This window comes from Leptinotarsa decemlineata, unplaced genomic scaffold (assembly GCF_025532065.1).
Source record: "Leptinotarsa decemlineata unplaced genomic scaffold, Ldec_3_MD MMD2_tig00003736_RagTag_RagTag, whole genome shotgun sequence".
Lineage (NCBI taxonomy): Eukaryota > Metazoa > Arthropoda > Insecta > Coleoptera > Chrysomelidae > Leptinotarsa > Leptinotarsa decemlineata.
Genome location: NW_027412593.1, coordinates 5,846,623 through 5,873,274, shown reverse-complemented (window position 1 = coordinate 5,873,274; position 26,652 = coordinate 5,846,623). Strand labels below are relative to the sequence as shown.

The following is a 26,652-nucleotide window of genomic DNA, read 5'->3' as shown; positions in this document are numbered from 1 at the left end:
GGCCAACTAATCTTATTTTTCAAGGTCAAAAATCTAAAAAAATTACTAGCGATTTTTTTAGAAAAACTCTGACTACACCACTGGATTTGTGACATTTTCAAATGGGTAACATGTAAATTACGTTGAAATGCGTCAATCAATAAAAAAGTTATAAAGGAATGAAATTTGAAAAATATGCCGTTTAATCAACCCACCAATTCATGTTCAGGAATTTTATGAAAATTCTGTATACTCCACTGGATTCAGGATGTCTTGAAATATTACTGATCACAGTTTCATCGAAATCTGTTCGGTAATAAAAAAGTTATAAAGGAATAAAATTTGAAAAATATGTTGTTCAATGGAATTTTAGCAACGTTCTTACTACACCACTGGATTAGGGGCAATATTCAACAAAATTTTATTTATTCAAATAAAATTCATGAAACGTTTATGGGAGAATCAATTTCCTTTCATAATGTATGTCGAACCATATCAATCAATCAGTTTATCACAACAAACTTTAGTGTAAATAATTTCAAATGAATCTACAAAAAACTAACTGTAAGTACATTTTTCTAATTGCTACAAACTAGCGGAAAACAATCTTTTATTCACAATCAATGTAAAAATAGAAACCAAGAAGATACCGAATTGAAAAATAAATGAGTGCAATTCATATTCTGGTGGCCTCCACCAAACTTCCATCCAATTCAATGCATTTATCATATCGCTTACGATTATTTTTAAAGTATTCCTCAATTGTTGTGGAGTAATTGCATCGCAAGCTTGCTGAATTCTGGTGCACAGTTCCACTCGATTCCTTGGTTGTGATTTGTAAACCTTTTGTGTAACATAACCCCAAAGGAAAAAATCGAGTGAAGTAAGGTCAGGCGATCTTGGTGGCCATCCAATTAATGTACTCCCCCTTCCTATCCAACGATTAGGGTAATTTTGATTCAGCCAACTCTTCACAATTCCCGCATTATGTATGGAACAACCATCTAACTGAAAATATAAATTTCTTGTTTCTGCAAGGAGAAGTTCATCTATTGCGTCCGAAAATTCATTCCTTAAAAATTGTAGGAAAATTGCGCCATTCATGTTGCCGTCGAAAAAGAATGGTCCAATTATCCTTTCATTCAGTATTCCACACCAAACGTTCACTTTTTCTGAATACTGCCTTTTACAGTTTATCACCCAGTTAGGATTTTCAGTGGCCCAATAGCGAATATTTTGTGATGAAACCACTCCATTTGTTGTGAAACTAGCTTCATCACTAAATAAAATTTTCTTTAAAAATTGCCTGTCATTAAGATACTCGCCCTGGGCCCATAAGCAGAATTCCAATCGTTTTTCTTGATCACCTAGTTCCAGAGTATGTAAAAACTTTGGTTTAAATGGCCTCAATTTATTTTTCTTCAGACATCGCCTAGCATTCTCCCTAGGTAAGTTTAAATCTAAGCTGGCATCCCTCAAACTACTATTTGGATTATTTCTGAAGTAATCTAATATAGTCTGGTTATTTTCGTCGTTCCTTCTTCGTATATTGTTCTTTAAAATATACAATGTGGTTACTGCTCCAGTCCGATTGAAAACTTGGTTTATTTTATGTACCGTGCTGTTACTTACGGCTGGACGATTTGGGTGTCTTTCATTGAATATTCTAGTTACTTCTCTTTTACTCCGGTAATCATCACCGGAAAGACGTATAATTTCGATTTTTTCTTGAATTGACAATTGAGCCATTATCTGTTTTTATTTTGAAACACAAATTATTCAGTTCACTAATGGTGCGTAACAAAATGACAATTTAACAAAATGACAATTCATGCGCAAATAAATAGATGAGAAACTGTAAGTCACAGCCAGTGTTGCCATTTGTGGCGACTTGTCGCCAAAATGACTACTTTTTACGATGTTTCGAGCCTGGCGGCGATTTTTCAAAAAGTGCCCGTTTTTGGCGACTTTTAGAACATTACCTTCAATTATTTTATTTTTCAGTAGTGTCAGAAAAACACCCAGTGTTGACCTAATTAATATCGATAACAGTTGCTTAAACAATTTAATATTATTCGCCAGAAGTCGCAATAATATTTTTAAGGGATGCCAAAATAAATAATAGCTAAAGGCAACTAAATATGGCACCGTCGCGTGCGAAATCTCGGGGAATCCCCGTCATGCTTTTCATAGCGGCTGGAGCGCGTTGGGCAATTTTAGTCGACTAGCCAACGTTCAGCACGTTTTTGATTAATTTTATTGATTGTGATAGTAAAATTTGTCAATTTACTAATTTACTTTATTTCACTACTTGTGTGTAAGGCCAGTGACGCATGATGTTATGTGAATTGAGTTGAATTTGTATATTTTATTTTAATTTCCGATATTTCCTTGGTTAATATGAGTGAAATTACCAAATACTTTAGTCTTGCGTCAACTTCTAGGACTGGTAAGTTATTTGCTCAGTTTATTTGATATTATTGGTATTTATTTTTTAAATTTTTCTTTAAGATGAAACAACAAAAAATACTAGTAGCAGTAGTTCTGACGAAATTGAGACTCCCCAATCAAAAAGAGCACATATTGTGAAAAATCGAAGTTTTTCAGTTGAATGGTTGGATGAGCCATTATTTGAGGGATGGTTAATGGAATGCGATGGAAAACCTAAATGCAAATGTTGTAACGTTTCTCTATCAGCAAAAAAATCGGACTTAATAAAACATGCGAATACAAATAAACACAAAATAAGCTCCCAAAAAATAGCTAATACAAAAACTTTAAATGTACTATTTAAACAACAAAATATAACAAAGGACATTATGATTGCTGATTTAAAGTACACATTGTTAGTTGTCAGTCATAATTTTAGCTTCAATTCGGTACAACATATTGTAAATATTTCAAAAAGTGTTTTTAAAGATTCTTCTTTAAGCGGAAAAGTAAAATTAAGTCGCACAAAATGTAGTTCAATAGTTACAAACGTTCTCTCACCTGTTATTTGCGACAATCTAAGAGAAACAATGAAAAACAAACTTTTTTCTGTTCTAGTAGATGAGAGCACAGATATCTCCAACACTAGGGTGTTGTGCATACTTGTAAGATTTATTAACGGTAGCCAAGGTTTAACAACACAAATTTTAGATTGTATAAAAATAGGTGCTGATGAAGGGACTGCCAAAGGTTTATTTTTGCTGTTTAACAAAGCTGTGAATAATTTCAATTTAAAATATGAAAACATTGTTGGATATTGTTCTGATAATACCAGTGTCATGATGGGTGTAAAGGAATCTTTTAAAACCCATTTACTCAATAAGAACGAGAATATCGTTGTCAGTGGTTGTATATGTCACAGTGCTCACCTTGTAGTATCTGCAGCTTCTGAAGTACTGCCTTCAAATATTGAATCCCTCTTACAAAATATCTACGCATATTTTTCCCGATCTCCCAAACGTCAGTCTATTTTAGAGGAATTCCAAAATTTTTTTAGAAAGGAAAAACATAAGATCTTAGCTCCGGCAAAAACACGTTGGCTATCGCTTTCTAAATGCGTCGAAAGAGTTCTTAAGCAATGGGATGTTTTAGCGGAATTATTTAAAGTAGCCTGTTTTGAAGATAAAAATTCCACTGCCCAAATCATTTACAATGAATTTCAAAATCCATTCGTAAAAGCCTACTTTGAATTTCTTCTTTTTATCTTACCACTCTTCAATGAATTTAATAGCCTTTTTCAATCCTCAAAAGTACTTTTTCCAATTATCAGTAAAGAGAGTAAACGGTTTATTAGGCAGTTGTGCGGTAATTTCATCAAACCAGAATTACTTTCAGACAATTCTCTTTTTACTTCAAATTTTGAACATCCCCACAGTTTGTTACCTCTTGAAGAAATTCAGTTTGGACTCAGTGAGCAAACAACTGCTTTATTTGGTAGCCTGGATAACGGCGATGTTCAGCAATTTAAATTTAGGTGTCTTAGTTTCTATCAAAAAGCCGCCACTGATTCTGTTAGAAGATTTCCCGTAAAAGAAACATGGATGGATTATTTAGATTTTGTTGAACCAACTAATATTTTTAATTATAAATTTAATGAAAATTCTGTCAAAAATATAAAAATGGGTTTAAAAAAATTTAAACATATTGGGGATGACAATTTGGCATTTTCTGGAATTTTAAAAATTCAGCATTATTTTTCTTCTGAAGAAAAAAAGATGTGGGAACAGAAATCGGTGGTTTCTTTTTGGACCGATTTAGAAGAAACTAAAAATTTTAATGGCACATTATTATTTTTAAATATAGCTAAAATTGTTAATGCTATATTTTAATCATACCACATGGAAATGCAGATGTAGAAAGAGTGTTTTCTAACATGCTGGACATTAAAACAAAAAAACGAAACAAAATGAGTGCACAAATGTTAAGCGATCTATTGAGAATCAAATTAGAATTAAAACAAAACAAAGACTGTTGTACGACATATAATTTTAGCGATAAACATTTTTCACGAATGGGCAATATATATAAAAGTTCAAAAGATGATGTAAAATTATGTTCAGATTCCGATAGTGAATCAAACTGAATGTTTTGTTTTTCTTGTATTTTGTATTTTTTTTTTTAATATTATTTTTATTTATATTTTGTTGTGAGTAATAGACTTCGTTTTATGTTTGTTATTTTGCCAAATTTAGGGATGTATTTATTTTTTTTTATATTTATTCTAGGATAATAAAGTTTGTTTTCGTTTGTTCCCTAAAAAACATTGTTTTATTTTACATATTTACTCTCCCATGTACTTGAAAGATGTGGCGACAAAGTGGCGACTTTTCATATCCGCTCGTGGCGATATTTCAGTAGATCGCTCTGGCAACACTGGTCACAGCTAACTTGTTTATTTCATTAATGCATTCTGAATAACAGGAAGTTAAAATTGCAAATCTCATTTTTTGCTATTCAACAAAAGGAAGAAATCACAGCTGATGTTACCTACTGGAATGATAATAATTATTATCCATTGCATATTTTTTTCGTTATAATTTCTATTGGGAGTACATTAGACTTGTCTTATATTGTTGAAATTGTTTTCATGAAGATTAACCAGGAGTTCTCTCCTGATTGTACTTGTTTATGTATCCACTCCACTTCGAGAAATACCTATAGACTATTTTTACCATCATGATTTTCAGATGTTATAATTGTACGACATTGCAATAATCACCCCAATAATTTTTTCAATAATCAACAGTGGTGTAGTAAGAACGTTGTTAAAATTTCATTTTACAACATATTTTTCAAATTTCATTCCCTTATAACTTTTTTATTACTGAACAGATTTCGATGAAACTGTGACCAGTGATATTTCAAGACATCCTGAATCCAGTGGAGTATACAGAATTTTCATAAAATTCCTGAACATGAATTGGTGGGTTGATTAAACGGCATATTTTTCAAATTTCATTCCTTTATAACTCTTTTATTGATTGACGCATTTCAACGTAATTTACATGTTACCCATTTGAAAATGTCACAAATCCAGCGGTGTAGTCAGAGTTTTTCTAAAAAAATCGCTAGTAATTTTTTTAGATTTTTGACCTTGAAAAATAAGATTAGTTGGCCCTGGAAATTGAGATTTATTCATGATATTTGGTGTCCTAATAGACTTTTTGAATATCTACCTAACAAAAAAAACATTCCAATCGGTTGAAAAATGTAAGTTTTATAAGGGTGCTTCCATCTTAAATGGGTCACACTGTAGATTAATCGGTGACCTGTGTCTGATGCGTAAAAGGATCTGACTCACTTGCAGGTGAAATTGCTCTGCTGAAGGAAGTAGCGAAGTGTACAAAAACTAAATGGGGCAAAAAATGTGCAGATTTTGGTGCATTTCGTAAACCAACAAATTCGTTAGATAGATGTCAAATAATGAGCATTCGCTTTAAATTTTTTTAGGCTATTTTGTCTGACTACGAGAAATATATATTTAGTTCCGCTTTGTTAGCTCAGTCTATCATGACAGAATAATAAACAATTGTTCATTGTTATATGTTCTAAGGGACATGGTTCATACTACATGCCAAATTGTTGGTCCATACTGTAGCGATAGAGAAATCGAATAACTCGAATAATTCATTGTATTCGATTCATTTGATTAAATTAAAACGATTCGACTTTAGGTTTTTGGTTCCGTACTTGGTTTGGTGTTACTCACAGAACTATAACTTGGAAACTTAAGTTCTGTGGTGTTACTTCTGTTGTGCTTCTGTCAATACTCTAAGCTATCAATGCTACAGTTGACGTAAAAAATAACAAATGACAGAAATTTTTTTATGATCGTGCTTTTTCGAATTAGAAAATAAATGATTATTCACAATTCTCATATGATTATTATATAAACAACAATCAGCCTTTTTTTACTATTATATTTAGCTACATCTCCGCCTAACAGGAAACCTAGGTATTTATTCTAATAAACAAAGTACTCAATAATTACAAATTCCATACTCTATTAAAATAACCTATATCAAGCATATATGAAACGAATCGTTTAATAAATAAGATCTGTGGTCAACACAAAAAGGAATAATTTGAGAAAATTTATTTCTGGTTAATTGAAATAAAAATAAAAAAAAAAGCATATTTTATTTTTTAACCTTATGGTGAGAAAAAAGTTGTTCTACTTATGTAGAAGGAGTAAATTCTAGGTAAAAAAATATGAATATCAATAAAATATCCACAGGTAGATAGATAATACACTGAAGTATTTTCAAACTGGTAGAAAAAATGTACCCAAAACAATTTCTTTGAACTATGGTTTATAAACCAAGTAAAATTCAATTCAACACTAAGGATTATTACCTGATACTGTAAAGTAAATGTTAACACTTTTGTGTTTTCTATAAATGAACTCAACCAACAAATTAACAAGTAGAATTATATGGCTTACTGCGCCTGAATGGAAGCAAAAGCCAATAATATAGAGAGAGAAAAGTACAATCCTAACCACCTGTGCGTTCCACGTTCAATGTGTTAAGCTACTTTGTTAATTTTGGAATAAACAGCGAGCTACCCACACGGAAGCCACGTAACGCAACGTAAATGAAATAATCCACAGTGAATTTATCATTAGTATTTATTTTACTATTTAACTGGTAATACATATATAGGTACTAATAATAAACTAATAACAAAATAACTAATATTACTAGTACGTACTTGTTCATAGCTACATTCCTACCTATCAAACGAAGGTGTTTGAAAAATAAACACAACCTTTTATCCAGCCACTACGGCATGTCACGTATGATTTAAAAATAGTTAATAATAACAACAAAAAAGTAACGCACTATCATGAACATAAACAGTGAAAAATAAAAAAGCACGTTCAATGAGAAGGCTGACACTCAGACTCATCGATAATTTTTTTAATGTTTGCAGTATAATTTGATGCATCCATTCGAATGCAATTATCCAAATGTTCATCTGTAAGTCGATTGCGATATTTGTTCTTAATAAACTTTATATTGGAAAAAGAAGATTCACACAAATAGGTTGAACTGAATAATGCTTTCACTTTCAAGGCAACACGGCATAGAACTGAATATTTGTCTTTACTTACAATAGGCCAGATACATTCAGTACTTGAGACTAACGATTTTAAGGCTAAATCATTTTGAAACTCAATGACTTCCATTTCTGTTGCAGCGATGTCTTCGCCAAAGTTCTGCATAACACAAGTTGCAAACTGTTGGATATCAATTTCCATAAAGGGTGAAACAACAAACTGCGCTACTAAAGCCATTTCATTGAAATCCTTAAAACGATTTTTGAAGTTATTCTTCAGGGTAGAAATTATTTCTACATGATATTTGTTGTCATAGGGTTCTAATGGATTTTGAGATATTTTTTCTGAAAGAATAGGAAAATGCTTGGCATCGCTGTTAATTAGGTTTTGTTCCCAAAACTCCAGCTTTTTGATAAATGCTTTTATATCAGAAATCATTTCCGCTAGTTCTTTATCTCTCCCCTGAAGCTGCAAATTAAGTTCGTTTAATTTCTCTCTAATGTCTACGAGAAAATCAAAATCTCTAAGCCAGATTGAATTTTCTAGTTCCGGAGTCGGTTCATCGCGTTGTTTGAATAATTGAACTATGCCAGATAGGACATCATTAAAACGTTTCAGCACCCATCGGACTTAACCATCAGCACTTAACCATCGGACTTCAGAGTGAAGGAATAGGTCCCCGTATTGACAGTCAACTTCATCGGCCAAGGTTCTGAATAATCTTCTTTGTAACGCTTGAGCTCTAATCTTGTTCACAATTTTTACCACCAGTTTCATAACGTTTTTTAGTTTCAGGAAATTTCCACATAATGCTTGCTGATGGATAATGCAGTGGTTACAGAGAAATTGCGGAAAAGTTTCATCTTTACGATGAAACGCCACCAGACCCTTATCACAACCCACCATAGCTGGAGCGCCATCAGTTGTTAAGCCTACTATTTTCCATATTGGAATTTTCTCGGAAGAAATAATATTTTTTAAATGAGAAAACAACTCATGTCCAGTAGTGTGTCCTTTCAGTGGAATAAACTTCAAAAGATCTTTAATCGTAAAATCACTGAAAACCATTCTGACGAACACGGCCATCTGGGCAGAGTCAACGACATCTGTTGATTCATCCAGTTGAAGTGAAAAATAAACACAGTTATATAAGTCAGTTCTTAACTGTAAAAAAATATCATTGCTCATTACTTCTACACGTCTCATCACTGTATTAGCAGAAAGTTGCATAGATTTTATAGCTGAAACTATCTCGTCTTTATTTCTAAAGTTGGCAAATAACGAATCAGCAGCTTCTGAAAACGCCTGGTTTATCATTTCCCCGTCTTCATAAGGTTTCTTTTTTTGTGCAATTATCTGGGACACACGGTACGATGCTTCAGTTGCAGCCTTATTTTTGTCGACTATTCTTAAAAATATTGATTGTTGTCCAATTAACTGCTTTTTTAACTGTTTCAGTTTCTCCTTTTTGGCGGCAGAATGTAGTGGGAATGATTTTTCAAAATTAGAATGTACAGTTTTATGATGTCTCTCAATATTTCCTTTTTTAGCAACGGAGACCGAAGTATTACATAACAAACATACATTTTTATCTTTAACTTCTGTGAAAAAGTATTGTTCTTCCCATTCCGAATGAAAGTGGTATGTCTTTACCTTCTTACAACTGCTTGCCATAATATTATTTTTGTTGTTCTCTACTAACCCAACCGCTGGACGTTGGTTACGCGTTCAGTTTTAAACTAAGCACAATGTCGCCGCGCCGTGCGTAGTTATCCCGTTCAAAGCAATCCAGATCGTTCTCGAACACTAACGCGCTGGTCCGGCTGGTCGGTTCTAGCCGATTCTAGCACGTTGCCGCTGTTTATGTTTAATATTATGACAATTAGATTTTCTTGTGGAATTTTCGAAAGCTTCTATGATTTTTGCAGTTTGTATTTTTTTAATTAAAATCGTTGTGAGAGCTACCAGAATTGCCTTCGCGAGCTACCGGTAGCTCGCAATCGACAGGTTGGCGACCCCTGCACTAAGCGTTCACAACGATCACGCTCACGACCGCACTTTCTTCCGTTCCACTTGCTTGCGAGCGTTACTGTTGTAAACTCAAGTGGAATGGATTATGGAACGTTTTGGGCGTTTAGTAAACATTACAAATGGCGAGGTTGAAAACATGAAGATGAAGTCAATTCAAGTACATGATTTTCTATAAATGTTAATTTTGAAATTTCATGTCTATTTGCACACTTAGATTACATTCTTAATTTATGCTACTCTTGAATTTACTTCATTATGTGCAAGTTATTATTCCATTGATTACTTATGAGACTGAATACTGAAATAAGTTATGAAATTGGGAATTAATTACGAATGATATATAACTTTTATGTCATATTTCAAAAACAATTTGAAAAATTGCGCTGAATTATTCTCAATGTCCACTTCGACCCACCTCCTCAGATGGGTCGTTGTGAGATTGCCGTGAGCGAAAGCAATGACATCATGAATGATGTTTTTGAGGCGACCACACCACACAACGCCCGCGGTCATTATATGGAGCGGTTCTAGGAGCATTTTGATCGTTTTGAGCGATTAGTGGTACGCACGGAAAGATTGACTTACCGTTGTAATCGGAATTCAATCGGACTGTTGATTTTTTCACCGGCTTTTTACCGATAGATTTCATCAATGTTCCTTTTGTCATCGGTGTACATTGATGAACTCCATGGATTAGATCGAAGCTAACGCAAATTAATCTGATGGATTCCTGTTTCGTGTCAACAGACCGATATGTTTATCAGCACAGAACTATATCTAAGTTATAGTTCTGTGGTTATCAGACTAAAGTATGCAGGTGGCAGCACTGACGTTTTTTTCATTGTTTATAGTGATTCCTTTATAGGAACCCTATTCGGCACCGTTTGATATTCGAACAGTTTTCTCTCTCTTGTTTGTATTGAATTATAAGAGATGAAAATAGTATTATTGCTGCATAAATTGCAACCGGTGCGAGAGTAGAAAACTACGGCTAGTGCATTGTTACGTGGTTGAATGCAGTCTTATTTATTTTTATTTATGTTTTGATTTGAGAATGTCCAGGGAACATAGGTAAATATTTGTTCAGTTTTAACATTATCCTAGAATAATATTTGTAATAAAGCTGCTGAGAGCTGATATTTTTCAACAGCTTGGTTGGTTGATTGTTGCCAAGATCAATTAGCAGACAAATCAGAGAATTCCATTGGCATTATATATTATCTTCAAGAGATATGACATGCAAAAGCTGGGTCAATTCCTTCCGTTAAAGACGTGCAACGTCCCGTATTCGCCGACATGACTTCAAGACAGCAAAATTCATCCCAACCTAATAGAATTGGGGCATCCCAAAATTTCCAGAAAAGTTACACATCTTCAACGCATCAAGGTCCTCCTCCCCCATATTTATCTCCAAATGATAACCCAAGCAAACGTTTCAAGCCAGAAACTGGCCAAAAGACAACAATGGGCCAACCAGCCTACAGTTTATCGCCGCAACAGTTACACCTTTTGAATAACCTCCAGCAAAATGTGGGTACATTGAATTCAACACAACTGAATATCATGCATCATCTCCAACAACAGTACAGATTAACGCAGCAGACTCAAGAACAACAAATTGCCCAAAGACACCCAGCACCAAGACCAGCAGGCACAACTCCAGCTTATAGTAATGTTCAGTCATTTGGACAAATCATTTCCTCAACGAACACTGCCAAAAGTGATAAATTGGTTCAATCTAGTCCTGTTGTTGAACCTAGAGAGTTTATGGTACATTCTGGACCTCATACAGCTGATCTTGATGAGGATTTAGAGGAGGATCTCAAAGACATATTTGCACAAAAAGATCTTGCTACAACTCTAGCTGAAAATTTATTGAAACACTTCGGTTCAGATGATATGGACGTGAAAGAGCCTATATCTGTACCAAATTCTCATGGAAATAATAATAGTCCAAACATGTTGCCTTCACAACGTTTTTCGCCTTCAAACATTGATTCTAGATCAGAAATTGTAGCTGATGTTAAGGGAAAAGTCAAATCACCCATACATGAGAGCGTATTGACAGTTAAAGCAGAGCCACCTTGGGATTTTGACAAAATCAATTCAGGAGAGAAAAAGTCTAAAATCGAATACAATATTGAAATGGATGCGCAGACAATAATAAAATTGTGCAAAAGTGAAGTTGTAAATGGTAATATCAATAGCTCAATAATATCGGACTCGGCTCCACCACCAATACCTCCTGACCCTCCTTCGGTAGTACTCAGCCATAAACAACTTTTACCTCCCACCCCCTCAGTCTTCTTGGAAAACAAAAAACATGCATTCAGCCCTCAATTACAAGAATTTTGCCTGAAACATCCCATAGCGGTGGTTAGAGGATTAGCGTCTGCATTAAAACTTGATTTGGGTTTATTTTCAACAAAAACATTGGTTGAGGCTAATCCAGATCACAGTGTGGAGGTGAGGACGCAAATACAACAACCATCAGATGAAAACTGGATCCACAAACAGGCAGAAAAGTTTGGGCTTGCATTTCACATAGATCTCACACTACCATTGCTAGATACGCCCAGTATCAAGCGTGGAGTTTCAAGGAAAGTTTGCGAGAAGAGCGAGAAAAGACTAATGCCTTATCAGATTCAGACTCGAAGGACTCTTCCCAGTGTGGTGCAAAAAGGAGAAAAATCAATATTAGCATCACACCATCGATCATAAAAAATTGTAAAGAACAGAAAACCTTAAAGTTTGGTACTAATGTTGATTTATCTGATGAACGTAAGTGGAGACCGCAGCTTCAAGAACTGATGAAATTACCTGCATTTGCACGAATAGTGTCTGCGGCAAATATGCTCTCTCACGTTGGACATGTCATTCTTGGTATGAACACGGTCCAACTTTATATGAAGGTTCCTGGGAGTCGAACGCCAGGACACCAAGAGAACAATAATTTTTGTTCGATTAATATCAATATAGGTCCGGGTGATTGTGAATGGTTTGGGGTTCCTGATGCCTATTGGGGTTCTGTTTATGCTTTGTGTGAGAAAAACCAAATAAATTATCTCCATGGCTCTTGGTGGCCAGTTCTAGAAGATCTCTATCATGCCAATATTCCGGTGTATCGCTTTTTGCAGAGGCCTGGAGACTTGGTGTGGGTCAATGCTGGGTGTGTACATTGGGTTCAAGCTGTTGGGTGGTGCAATAACATTGCATGGAACGTTGGACCATTAACGGCAAGACAGTACCAGCTTGCAATTGAAAGATACGAGTGGAATAAGTTGCAGAGTTTCAAATCGATTGTACCCATGCTCCATTTGTCTTGGAATTTGGCAAGAAATATAAAAGTATCCGATAGAAGACTGTTTGAGATGATAAAGAATTGTCTGTTGAGAACTTTAACAAAATGCTCTCGAATACTGGAGTATGTCAAGAATAGAGGTGTTGAGGTTAAGTTTCATGGCAGGGGAAAGAACGAATCTTCGCACTACTGCGGGCATTGTGAAGTTGAAGTATTCAACATTCTTTTCATCAAAGAGCAAGAGAAAAGGCATGTGGTGCATTGCATGGACTGTGCCCGCAAGCAATCCCCAAATTTGGAAGGTTTCGTTTGTCTAGAAGAATATAAACTCCAAGAACTTTGTGAAGTTTATAATAATTTTAAATTATATTCGGATATAAATTCTGCTCAGGATCAGTATCGACTTGTATAGTTAATTCATTAGGTGACCACTAAAGTCAGCTATCACTGCCACTTGTAACTGATGTACAACTTTAATATTTATAATTGCTTTAATAGGTATTGTATTGTCAAATAAACACATTGTGGTACGTATAGGGTTGGGCAAGAGCAAAAGTGTAGAATGATGAGATTGTGAGGTATGTGTGATTTAAGAAAATTTAGAAAAAAGTTAGATTGTATAGATTACAAGCCCTTTCAAAATTTTATGGGGTAAAGTGACCTACCATGCATCATGTTTACTTGGAGCACTCTACTGTGAGTTTTGAGCGGTATAGGTGACTATATGGGAAAATTGTATTTTCCACTTGAAGGTAGACAAAATATTATGTACGGCTTTCTAAAGAATGATAAAAAAATTATAGAGAATGTAGCTTTTTATACTTATACAGATTCACTAATCAGTAATATCATTTTCGCATTGTCTCAGTAAGTTGAAAAATTTTTATTATCAGGAAAACAAATCCTCATAAAAAGTTCTGTAAGAAATGAATCCTAAAATGCTACCATCGATCATCACATTATTTTAGTAGTATACACGGTTGGTCAAAAGTAAAATACATTTTATTGACGGTAATACAAATCATGAAATTATGAAACAACAAAAATTTGCGTATTTGCTTTTTCACCTGCAGCACCACATCATCTGAAGATCTTTATCTGCCAATGTCCTCTCTTTGATAAAACAAAGCGTAGGATGTCTTCAGAGGCTCCAAGACATCGCCAGAACACTTCGTGACACTACTATCGTCAAACTTAAACCTGTCCGTTTCGTCTTTGACGTAATAATAACCAGATTCAACTTCAGAACTACAGTGAATAATAGTGGTCTGCTAGATTGAAGTGTTCATCTATTTTAAACCTTCGTAAGAGTTTGGTGCTTCCTCAGCTATACTTTATTGACAATTTCAAAAAATTAACACCCAATTAAGTTTAAGAGATTTCGCAATAAATTATATGAATACAACAAATACTTACATCTAACTTGCTAAAAGTAAAACTAATTTATTAATAAAGAATAACACTGAGAAAATAAATTTACTGAATTGAAATATTAATTAGATAAATGAATGATTAAGATATGGAAAATTCAATAATTGAGGATGTTTATGTTTATATTTATTACCATTTATAATTTATTTCTGAGCGAGCGTAATGCTCGCTCTCAAAATTTTGTTTCGTTCAATGAAAAGAAGTCTAGATCGACTTTATTACCACCAATAGCAACTCTAGACAGGGAAGAATGTTTACCGTAGTTACAACGATGAAAATCTATTGCAAATGTTTCTGTATTTATTTCTGTATTCCTTTATTTATTTTATTCATTTATTTATTTATCTAACGGGCAACATCCAATATACAAACAAGTTATTACAATGGTGTACAGAAATACTTATGATTAAGATCATCTAAAAATCTAAAAAATGAAACCTAAAGAAATAGAAATTGAAAACTAAGAAAAATAATAACTGAAAACTAAGGACTATAACTGAGTACAATGTAATACACAATATTGGTGAAAAATAAGACCGAATTTTTATCGTAAATTATTACATATTGTCAAAAAATGAAGGTACTGTACTTTTGAGAACAAATCATACTTTTTTTGTAAATCCCATATATGATCGAAGGAATTCCATTACCCATGATTGCATTTTAGGTGTTTTTACAACTTTTCATGAAGAATAACTTCTTCCTAAAATTAATAATAAAAAAATCCATGGAGTACCTGGAGCGACACCATCTTCCTTACATCGTAATGGTGTAAGATCATTGCAAATTGGGGGGTTGAATCTAATTTTTAGATTGCAAAATCATACACTCCCGTAAACAGAGTAAATAAAAGGCTATGGCTAAATGTGATTTGAAACTGGAAGTATATTCAAACATATACAAAATAACACTAATTATGCCTTTATTCACACTATAAAAGAATGAGACCATTAATGTGTAAGGGCGGAACCAAGTTTCATTTGTTACATACTTATTTAAATGAGTTGGTACAGTTTCTTTTCTTACAATAATGTTAATTGATTTACTTTCAAACACAGGTACACATTTTAAAAATTATTGGATAGCTAGAATTTAGGTACTTCAAATTGTAAAATCATATATAAAGCATTGAATATGTGGATTGTATGGTGGAATTGGCCGATACTTGATGAAAATCCATAAAGTATTGAAAAAACACTTCATCGTGAGATTTTCACTAAACAGTTTTACAAAAACTGAGTAAAGACACGCCTGAAAAAGCCATTGTATGGCGAAATAAGTGTTGCGTTTTTGTAAAACTGTTTAGTGAAAAACTCACTATGAAGTGTTTCTTGAATATGTAGATTTTAGTTAGTGTAGACACCCCTGAAGAAGCTACTGTATAGCGAAACACGTGTTACATTTTTGTAAAACTGTTTTCCTGGTAATATATAATTATTGATACCTGAGAAATAATTGTATAGCATTTAGTTTTATTGGTGACAATATGTTGCAGCAGTATGTATCCTCCATGAAAAAACTATGGGATGACAAAAATGCTATTGATTCATGAAATAACAAATGAGATCATTAAATGAAGTTGTGAAGTGAACCCTGCTGCCTACTTCCAAGCTTCAGTTGTCGCTTGGGAGTAGACGGATTGAGGCCCCTGCAAAGCCTTGGCGTCAAGTCAGAAACCCCTGGCAGCATGTCACTGCACTGAGGAGTAAGCAGATTGAGACCTCAGTGTAGTGATAGCTTCTTAAAAATGGCTTCAAAATCGAAGCAGAAACGTCGAACTACCAAAAACACATGACACTGTTCATCCGGAATAATCTATATAATGGAATTATATAAATGTCATATAGTACATTCTTCCTGTACCATTATTTTTGTATGCCATTAGATTCATATGAAATCTTGGAAAAAGCTATACAAGAATATTTTGTCGTCTTCTAGAAAATTCAATTTTCATATGAAATCACCTGAACTGCTCCAAAGTGACGGCGAGCTTTTAAGTTATCGTTTAAATAGCAGCGTCATTATTAAACATGATTCACAGTGGGTCATTCAATCCCTTAAAAATTTTTGTCGGCTTGTCGTCTGGTAGTTATGAATGTTAGTAAGGAATGAGTGGGCTCTTGAATTTGCATTCTTGAAAACAATGGCAAATGTATGAACTAGCCAAGTTCATGTGATTATTTTCATGTTCTTCACGTGAACTTGAATAATCTTATTATTTCTAGGATATGAAAAACAATTAGAATTTGTCTAAAAATTGAACTGAGAGAATTTATTTCTATTTAGTGAAATTAATAATGATTATGAAACCTTTTTTTATGTTCTTTTGACTGTTAGGTATACATAATCTTATGATCATTTCTATAATGAGTGAGACGAAAGATCAATTGAATGGTGGAGACTTTACATTTCTCATGTGTACTGAATGACACTGATTGATGATATCAGAATAAATTCAGAAAATTCTTGCAAAAAAAATATTTGTTTTGAGAATATATAAAAATTTGTTCAATGCCTTTCACCCTTCAAAGTAGGTTTCTTTGACCACCCTTGACATTGAAGAATTTGTAGGTGTTTTTGCGATCCTGATTTAGATACATTCAATATTTTAAAGGTAAAATGACATCAAATTAATAATTTTTTGAAATAGATGGCTGAGTTCATAAATGTTGGTCAAGGATAGTTTAATACACTGAAATATCAGTTATGTTTGTTTCACTACTCGCGATGGTATAAGATAAAAAATGTTCACCTTTTTATTTGTATGGGATGCTCTCAATATTTTTTCTAGTTTTGAAAATGACATCCATTTTTTTCTTAAGCCAATTTGTGAAGTTTTCCAATATATTTTCAGAACTGTTTCTGATATCATCAGTTTTCATCCCAAGAGAAACCACCATTTTCCTCTTTTACTAGACCATCGATCTCGTATCATTCAAAATTCATTTCAGCACTCATATTATTATTAAAAATTTTGTTAAGAGACTGACCATTTATTCTTGATGTAGCCTTGATGTATTGCTTATTGTAATTATTTAATTTTTTTTTGCATTACTTCTTTCCAATTGCTAACTTCAGTTTTGAATATTCAGTTTGTTTTCTATATTATAAAGTGAAACTATTTCTTTTTGCATTTGTAGTGAACTAAATTGTATACATTTCTAAACTGGGTCATATAAACAGAGATTTTGTTTTTGGAAGAAACATTTGAGCTGAACAAATGATTGTAAACTTTTACAATTATTGATGAGTTTGCACGAACTGACTTCGATTCATATATTATTTAATTCATGATGAAATTGAATATTCATTTATTTATCTCTTTATAAAGTGTTTTTATATAATATTGTATTTGAATATTACCAATATTGAAAATAATTTGATATAAAGTGTGCCGCACTTGAGATGAATGCAATCTTTTATTTTCATTTTCAGCAGCAAAGAAATAATTATTGATATAAATATGAACCGCCGTAAGCTGCATATTTTAAGATATTACTGTATGTATTCTACAGTTTCAGCTTCTAATAAGTGTAAATTCATTTTAATTGAATGATTAGCAAGTTATGAACTCGGTCAATTTTATAATAAAAAAAGTTACTTGGAAAAGTTGCTTAGAATGTTATTTTATACCTATGTGCCGACAGTCAGTGACATTTCCATTCTCAATAGTTGACATTGAATTGATAAAACTAGTTATAATTTAGCAAATGTAAATGTATTGAATGGCATCTGTTTCAACTAGTCCAACTTCTGGTCTGATGCATTTTTCATGCTGTTTGCAAATATTTTTAACAATTTTTCTGACAACCCTGAATATTTATTTCACGCAATCTTTATTCCTGGTAGTACCTAAGAAATAAAAATCTATGAGCGTAATATCTGGGAAACAAAGAGGCCACAGTTTGAAAGAGCTATTTATTCTAATCCACTTCAGTAGAAAATTTTTATTCAACTACTCTCGAATGAGGGGAGAGTTATTAATAAAATAATCGTCTATACCTTATTGTAATATCTTGTCACACTTCGAGAGGAAAATCTTCGATGTCCTCTGTTGAAGGCGGGTTGTGTTATGAATATGTCTTTGCAGTTGATGTGCCAGTACGGATTTTCTACAGCCCAATATCTTCAATTTTGTGAGGACATTTTCCCAATGAAAGTAATTCAGTTTTTCAAGTTGTATTCAAGTATGTAAGAATTTGTTCAAATGGCTTCCGATGTCTACGAAGTAGATTAGCAGACATTTTATTTATGACACACGACCAGTAGTATTGAAGCAAAGCATTCAGATGATTGCTATAAAATTTACGAGCAACCTCTCCACTACTAAACTTTGTCTCCAAAGAATTTTATTATTTCAATTTTTTCTTATAACAGACGTTCAACGGTTATTTTTGAATTTACCTACAGTTTACGCCATATTTACGACTTTTCGGTATATCCAGAACAAACAATCATGCAAACGTGAAATCATGGAGAGTATTTTGATCTTCATTTTTTACTTGTAGAAAAATAGCTGCTATACCTATAATAGTCACCGAACCTTGATAAGTTGACAACGATAATCATAAGATGCTTGAAAAATGCATCAGACTGAAACAATTGAAATAATAAAAATATTAATTTTCCGATTGAAATCGACACTTTGGTTTGAACTTTCATTCAAAACAATTTTTTTGACAATAGCATCAGGGGTTCCGTTACATCTTGCCTATGCCAACAACCACAAAGCATGCAGTGTATGAAGATCTATAATTGTACCTAAAATTATTTCTTCGCTTCTGAAAATTAAAATATGAGATTGTATTCATCTTTAGTGGGAAACACTGTATCGTGAATATATCTATATTATATTAGCAGTTTTATACTCGCCCAACCCTGCATGGTTAAAATTCAAGCTTAATACTTTCTCGTTTGTTAATATATCATTTTTTCTTATTCGAATCTTATTGTGTAATTAGACCTTCTATGAGTTTAGTGACTGAATGTGTTTTTATTTATTCAATTTAGTTGTAATATATTTTACTTTTCAATCATTATCATTTCGAGGAAAATGGCACGTCTATATTATTTTAACATTTTTGAAAACTTTGGCTCACAAGTAATCAGAGGGCCAAAAACAAAAAGTTATAGTAAAAGGAAGTTGAACTAGATTTTTGGTGGAACAAATATCATGAAAATATTCTTTCTCGTTTTTTTATTTTTCGGTTAGATTATTAGACTTCTGCTGATGATAAAATTTCAGCCAGCGCATTTCACGAACCAAGTTGGCATCTTAAGGAGAAGTAGGCTACAGAGTAAATCAGCTTGGGGAAACAGTGCTTGTTTTTAATTTTCCACTTGTACCATTTTATCGATGGGAATTATTACGAGTGGGCTTCCTTTTTATTCAATGTCAAAGTACATTTTTTTCTCAATATCTTCGGAAATATCAAAAGTTTTTGTTTTTTTCGTAGAAATCACCACTTTTGAATAATCTAAAAACTACTAAAGATATGATGAATTGATATATAACATTTTTTATCCATCATAAAATTTTCTACAAACAAGTCACTTATTTTCTTGGAGAAAGTAATCAATTTCAAAAAAAAGTGTCTCTCAATTCCTGATACGGATATAATGCATTCTGTAATTTTTCAACAATGTCCCCATCTTATTTTTTTTCATCTGGTTTGTTCAATAGGGTCACCCACGAAATAACTGGAACATTTTTTTAGACATTTGACAATGAGATTATGAATGAGGGAGCCTATTGGAGAAAGCACATGGAAAAAACGCCTCTACTACTGAAAATCTGTGGTGACGTTGAGAAATTATTTTGTTTTGGAATATAGATATGTTAATAATTGAGAACCGAGTTTATTTCTAATGGAGTTTTCCTAAAAACAGAAGGGAATATATTTTTTGCAAAGAATTTGGTTATATACCATTTCACTTCTTTTTTTTTTGATAGATTTTGAGTTACTTATACCTGATATATAAATCAAATCTCTAATTATTTTAAAACGTGGATGGGATTGGCCGATACTTGATGAATATCCATGATAACATATTCAAGGTACACTTGTTTAACTATATACAGCTTCTTCAGGTGTGTTCCATTTTAACTAAATTCTTCTTACTTTTCAAATATCTTACTAGCTTGCATTGAAATCATTCGTACTACCTACTTATCACCACCAATTTTACATTCTAAGAACAAACATTGAATTGAACATACAATAAATTAAAAACTACTAAAGTTCACATAATAACCTTACCAGGAATATTAAACTGATTACCAATTTCAACGTTAAGAAATGAATTGAACAAAGGAAAATTATTCAATTCTTCTTGGTCAATGAGTAAATGGCTCGAATTTTCGAATCCATTGATTTCTAAGGATTAAAAAAAATGAGTTCCATACTTATCTCTTTCAAATGTAACACGTCATGGTGATTGAACTTATGCCCCTCTTCCAAAAGATGGTTTGTAAATATGGAATTGTTTTCACATTCAGAAAATCTGGAGTGAACACACATTCAACACTTCACTGGTCTCCACTTCAATTTTTTTTAATCATTACTATGACTTGACGGGTAGAATTTGGAACCTCTGGCGTAGAACGAATCTACTGAAAACACTTTTTTTTACCACACCAGAATAAAAGTAGTACTCTCGACGCGCTTTTCGCTAACCAAGTTAGCATCATCAGGAGATGAGTCAGACTCGGTTATCTCCTGATATTTGTTCTGGCGAACTGATTTTTTTAAAAGTTGTTTATTGTTAAAATTGGTAATTACTTGAATATTGCAAGTAAGGTTGATTGGTGGTTTTAGGTAGTCATCAAAGTAGGTAATTAGTATGAAACACCCCTGAAGAAGTGTTTAGTAAACGGTTCACAAGTGTTACTTAGATATGTTATTTGAAGACTATTTTTTTGTGGAGGAATTCCTTATAAACAGTAAAGGTTATAATTAATTTAATCATAGATATTTGAATAAATTGATGGATGTAGCCGTTACTATGTGGTAGGAGATCATGATGAAAAGAGAAATGAAAATTTCTATGTTTTTTACCACTTTTATTTGTAACTAACGTTACTGCAGTTTCATGGACATTTTCAAACTTAAACAACATTGTTTATTGTTAACGTTACTGCAGTTTCATCCTATATGGACATTTTCAAACTTAAACAATATTGTTTATTGTTTAAGTTTGAAAATGTCCATATAGGACGAAACTGCAGTAACGTTAGTTACAAACACAAAGTGGTAAAAAACAGAAATTTTCATTTCTCTTTTCAACATAGATATTTGACTTTTTATATAACATGCGATATAACATAGATTATAAATCTAACAAACTGGTGACATTTATCTACAAAATTGGAGAAAGATATATTTTTGGGAAATTTTTTCATCAAGTATCTTTCAGAGAAGACTAAGAACGTGAAGAAAATTAGTAATTATGAATAATTAGAATTGGCTAACCAAATTACTTATGGGTTGAAGATTACTTTGTGTGATTCGGATATATAGATCTCAGATATTCATGTTATATTGCATTTCTTGAGATATGTTTACGTTTATTTGTATATGAGAACGCTATGTTGATAATTTCTACCTAGCACTCTCAAAAATGTACAATTTGTATTTTTATCTCATTTTGCTGTATTGGAAACGGGTGTGATACAACTTAGCACTCATTTAGATTTATTCTTCACTTTTGTATAGTATTATCATTTAGCTGGTTAATAATCGAACCAAACTTTTTGAACAAGAGATGGGACTTATAGTCTCCACAAAATTTCCGTTTGTCCCTCATGTTTTCCAATTTGCATATCAGATTTAACAGTATTCAAAATTATTTGATCCTTTTCCATTACTTGATTAGTTACCTTTGATATACCATTGTTTCCAAGGCGGTGAATACATTGTTAGTCAAATAATTATATTATGTGGAGTATCTTTTGTTTTCTCTAACAGTTATCTGAATCATACATTATCGGAATAATTGTGGTTTTAGAATAATTATATTCCCACTGACTGCCTAATAAAACCTTACAATATTTTGATGTGTACGTTCAGTGTGTTATTTAAGAATACCTGTGCCCATTCTGATTATATCTTATAAATCTAGTCAAGTCACACATTTTTCTGTGTTGATTTTGAGCTCAACTATTATCTTGGCAAGCTGAATTATGTTTATAAAATGCAAAAATCAGCTCAAGTGTAGTATTTCATGACCAAATAAATTCGTAGACACAGATTTAAAACCCCCATTTGGCATCACTCTGAGATGAACACAGTAATAGCCATAATTTTCTCTACAATAGGTTTTTCCAGTTCTTGCATGTCACAAAATTGATTTAGCCCATTTAGTTGGCGTAGCCGATTCAACATGTTGCTTTGTTTAATTATAAAGATGCATATGCTAAGTACTTGTGTAACACTTTATATTTATTTTACCATATCGGTTTTTTATGAAGTTCATTTTTGATCAGGTTGAATGTATTTCTAATTGATATACATTAATTCAATAAGGAAGTCGTCCAGTCGAAATGCATACTAAAATCATATTTCTACTGAAATCACAGTAAAATTTTTTATGACCTGTCATTTAGGGAAAGATTTTACGTTTAAATTCTGAGTGAAAACAAAAAGGTTAACGCCTATATATGTTCTTTTAAAAATCGCCCTTGAACCTGTTTTTTCAGTTAGTTCACCAATGAAGTTGAAACTCTAATGATTCACTAAGTGAGAGGCACAGCACAGGTAGCAAAAGTTATTAAAATCGGTTACACATATATGGGAGTTTTTTTTTGATAGTATATTTCGGATTTACTTTTATATAAAAAATAAATAATAGACTTACTTGTTTGAATGAAAAATACATTAGAATATTTCATAAATTTTGAAAATAGTTGGTTCGTTCAAAAAATAAAACGGGGGAGGGACATTAAAAGAAATGCACTGTATATTACGTTTTGTATAGTCCCTGTGAATTATATTTATTTGTGTAATTTAATGTTCATGTGTTTTAAAGTAGTTACTTATTTCAAAGAAACTTTTGTGGTCGAGCTACACATCCTTGTGAGAAGTTTATTGAGGTCAAGTTCTTCCCCTATTTTTTTGCATAAAAATAGAGAAGTAGAGGGCCAAAAAGCTTTTTTTCGAAAAATTCATCTTTCCTAAAAATTACTTCCTCTTCAGTTAAGTAGGTTCTGATATTCACGAATATTTTGGCTAGATTCATCTTAAAAATAGAGTATTTCATCAAACGAATCAGAAGGAACTCTTTGTGATTTTGTTGGAGTAATTTTTAATTACAAATCTGTATGTAATCATGTCTTAAGTGATGTACACGACTGATATGGATGAATGACATAATCCCTCAAATGAAAGGTTGATTACTTTCGACATTTTTGAATAAAATTATGCACATTCAGGATTGAGTAAGGAATTTTATTCAGAATTAAACTTCATTAACAATTTTAGATAATGAAGAGATTGAAGTGCTAAAATTCTCAATACCAGTTTTCAACTCTGTATTTATTTTTTGTATTAAAGGCAAGCCAGGATGATGTTGAGCTCAATATTGTCGACATTTCAATCAGACATTCCATATTCATTTCTAAAAACATTCATTCACAACATTCTTTGTCTCTTACATGTTTCTTCAACATCCTCCAATTTTTTTTTATGTGAAGTATAGATACAAATGTGACTTTTCATAGTCCAATATGAATATAATAGGCAACTTAAAAAAGCTCGATCCTAAATGTGCATTATTTTTTTCATAGCTCACGTTTGTCGAGATATCATGAAGAGTCCAAAAGTAGAGGTGTTAGTCACTCGCAACGAAAAACATCACATTCTGATAGTTCTGAAGATTCGAGTTCAAGATTCCGAAAATCTAGTAAACATAGATCAAAATCTGCCAAAGATATGAAAGACAAAGACAAAAAATATTCAAATCGGGAGAAAAGTTTAGAACGGGAGAAAAAGAAATCGACCAAAAAACATAGGAAATCAAAGAGCAAGAAGAAAAAATCAAGAAGCAGCTCCTCAGATGATGGTTCCAGTGATAGTGACAGTGATTCTTCGGCTGATTCTACGAAATTGTTGGCGAAATTGACAGCGGAACGGCTCAAAGTTGCCGAAGAGAAAAGGAAACGGAAAGAATTGCTCAAGGCTACAGAAACTGCTGAAGAAAAAAGGTTCGTTTTAATTTTAGTTTTATCTATCTTCATTTATAGGTCCCAAATATGAGGCACTTACGTTCTTAAAGGTTTTCGCAATAGTAATAATGATAATTTTTATATTTGCTACTCGTAACTTGTCCATTTCTTTAAAAAACATTGCAGCCTTATGGGCTCATCACTATCTTTTCAAGACATCCGTTTCAATAACCTTGTTCTCTTTACTCGTTTGTACATGTTCTTCCCATATTCTTCTGAACATAAATTGGATTGTCCATGAATTGCTTTCCTCCTATTAGTCTAATCAACAAGTTCAAAAACATGAAAAATAGAGATAAAGGTTCTAAAAATATGAGCGGTAGCTCATTCGATTCCGAATCATCTCTAGAAAATGTTTTTGAAGGATTTTGGTGCAGGTAAAAAATTGCAATTGTTATTAACAAAATAAGATTAAAAAAAATGGTATTTAGTTTTTCGTTAATAACTCAAAAAATATTAATATTTAAGCAATTTTGAAAAAAGCTCGTTAAAGAGGAGGAAATTTCCGATAAAAAAGTCTCGACTCCCGAAACTGTATCTCCATTATTTATAATTTTAATTTGAGGTTGAAAATAGGGTTCCGCGCGGCTGTTACGGCATGCGCGCGATGCCGCTAAAGTGTTAAAAAAAATCTAGTATCTTTTTAACACTTGAATGAATCGAGTCTCGTAGAAAAAAAGTTTTATCACCATTTTTCAAAAAGTTATTCAATTTTTAACTAACAAGTTTTTTCCCAATCTGCGTTGGCATAAATAATGGGATAAAAGGTATAAATAATTGGCATATAAATTTTAAACTTCGTGGAGCCCTTTAGATATATATACTTCATATGATCCTGCGATAAAAGTTCATACAAATTTATTAATTTGTTAATTATGATTTCTTATAACTATTGCAAAATGAAATATCTAAAAATTGTTGATGAAAATTTTTTTTCAATTGATATTTAGCAATGTCTGTTTTCACATTAAACAATGGCAGTTATTAACATAGAATATGAATTTTTTACGTAATTTGTTTATTAAAATGTTTCAAACAAATAAAGAAATTCAAAATTTTTGAATAATTTTTTTTGCTATTTTGTTGTCTAGAGATAATTATGATTTGAAAAAATTTTTTCTAATTTTAATTTTTAATTGCTTAAAATCAATTTTGTTATATTTCGATTGTTTAAATAATTAGTTAAGAAATAATTTTGCTTTTTAAAATCATAATTTACACTTTTAAATAGTTTGGCAAAGAAAAAAGATTATTTATTATTTAATTGTTTATTAGTTTAACAATTTGTTGTAAACAAATATTGACCAAGGTTATATTTTTTTCTGCAGCAGAAAAAAATTATAAAAACAGCTATATATATTTATTATAAGAAAGTATTATAATAAATAAATAAAAAATTTATGGCACTTTTTTATATATACCTAGCTGTTTTTATAATTTTTTTCAGCTTCAGAAAAAAATTGTTGGTCAATATTTGTTTATAACAAATTGTTAAACTAATAAACCATTAAATAATAAATAAAAAAAAATACTGCCAAACTATTTGAAAGTGTAAATTATGATTTTTAAAAGCAAAATTATTTCTTAACTAACTATTTAAACAATCGATCGAAAATCGATTATAACTGAACATTATAACTGATAAACTTCTGAAATCTACAAATGTATACGATAAGGCTCGTCTGAAAGCAGCAATGATCAAGGAATCGGGTGCTTGGCTGAATGCTTTACCTGTTGCATCTCTTGGAACACTATTAGACGATGAATCTTTCAGAATAGCAGTAGGACTTAGGATGGGTTCATCTATTTGTGTTTTTCATACTTGTGTTTGCGGTAGTATAGTTGATGAGAAAGGTACACATGGTTTGAGTTGCAGGAGAAGTGCAGGGCGTATATCTCGACATCACCAAGTGAACGACATATTGAAACGAGCTATGTTGTCAGCGGATGTTCCTGCGATTCTGGAACCCTTAGGTACCAGTCGAGATGATGGTAAACTACCAGATGGCATGTCTCTCATACCATGGAAATACGGTAAACCTGTGGTATGGGACTTTACTTGCGTTGACACGGTCGCGGCTTCCCATCTAGCCGAAAGTTCCAAGTCTGCTGGAACTGCAACATTGTCTGGCGAGA

General features: G+C 32.3%; 3 protein-coding genes across 3 annotated transcripts in view; all 3 read left to right on the top strand.

The window, feature by feature from the left end:
* The first annotated feature begins 2,017 nt into the window (after positions 1–2,017).
* LOC141483600 (zinc finger MYM-type protein 6-like) lies at positions 2,018–4,840 on the top strand. Its single transcript, XM_074178348.1, has 2 exons — positions 2,018–2,428; positions 2,491–4,840. Exons 1-2 carry the CDS (start codon positions 2,380–2,382, stop codon positions 4,296–4,298), a joined length of 1,857 nt encoding a protein of 618 aa, XP_074034449.1. The 5' UTR covers positions 2,018–2,379; the 3' UTR covers positions 4,299–4,840.
* A 5,632-nt stretch (positions 4,841–10,472) lies between these two features.
* The window catches only part of cactin (cactin, spliceosome C complex subunit), a 57,617-nt gene continuing 41,437 nt past the window's right edge, over positions 10,473–26,652 (top strand). Inside the window, exons 1-2 of the mRNA XM_023174719.2 lie at positions 10,473–10,633; positions 24,079–24,495. Coding sequence (XP_023030487.1) covers positions 10,617–10,633; positions 24,079–24,495 — 434 coding nt within the window. The 5' untranslated portion in view covers positions 10,473–10,616. The remainder of the gene's footprint in view (positions 10,634–24,078; positions 24,496–26,652) is intronic.
* Positions 12,062–22,356, top strand: LOC141483599 (lysine-specific demethylase 6A-like). Its single transcript, XM_074178347.1, has one exon. It carries the CDS (start codon positions 12,373–12,375, stop codon positions 13,273–13,275), a length of 903 nt encoding a protein of 300 aa, XP_074034448.1. The 5' UTR covers positions 12,062–12,372; the 3' UTR covers positions 13,276–22,356.

Coding starts and splice junctions, on each gene's coding strand:
- LOC141483599 (XM_074178347.1), top strand. CDS start 12,373: ATGAAATTACCTGCATTTGCACGAATAGTGTCTGCGGCAAATATGCTC.
- LOC141483600 (XM_074178348.1), top strand. CDS start 2,380: ATGAGTGAAATTACCAAATACTTTAGTCTTGCGTCAACTTCTAGGACT. Junction 2,429..2,490: donor TGCGTCAACTTCTAGGACTG/GTAAGTTATTTG, acceptor TTTTTCTTTAAG/ATGAAACAACAAAAAATACT.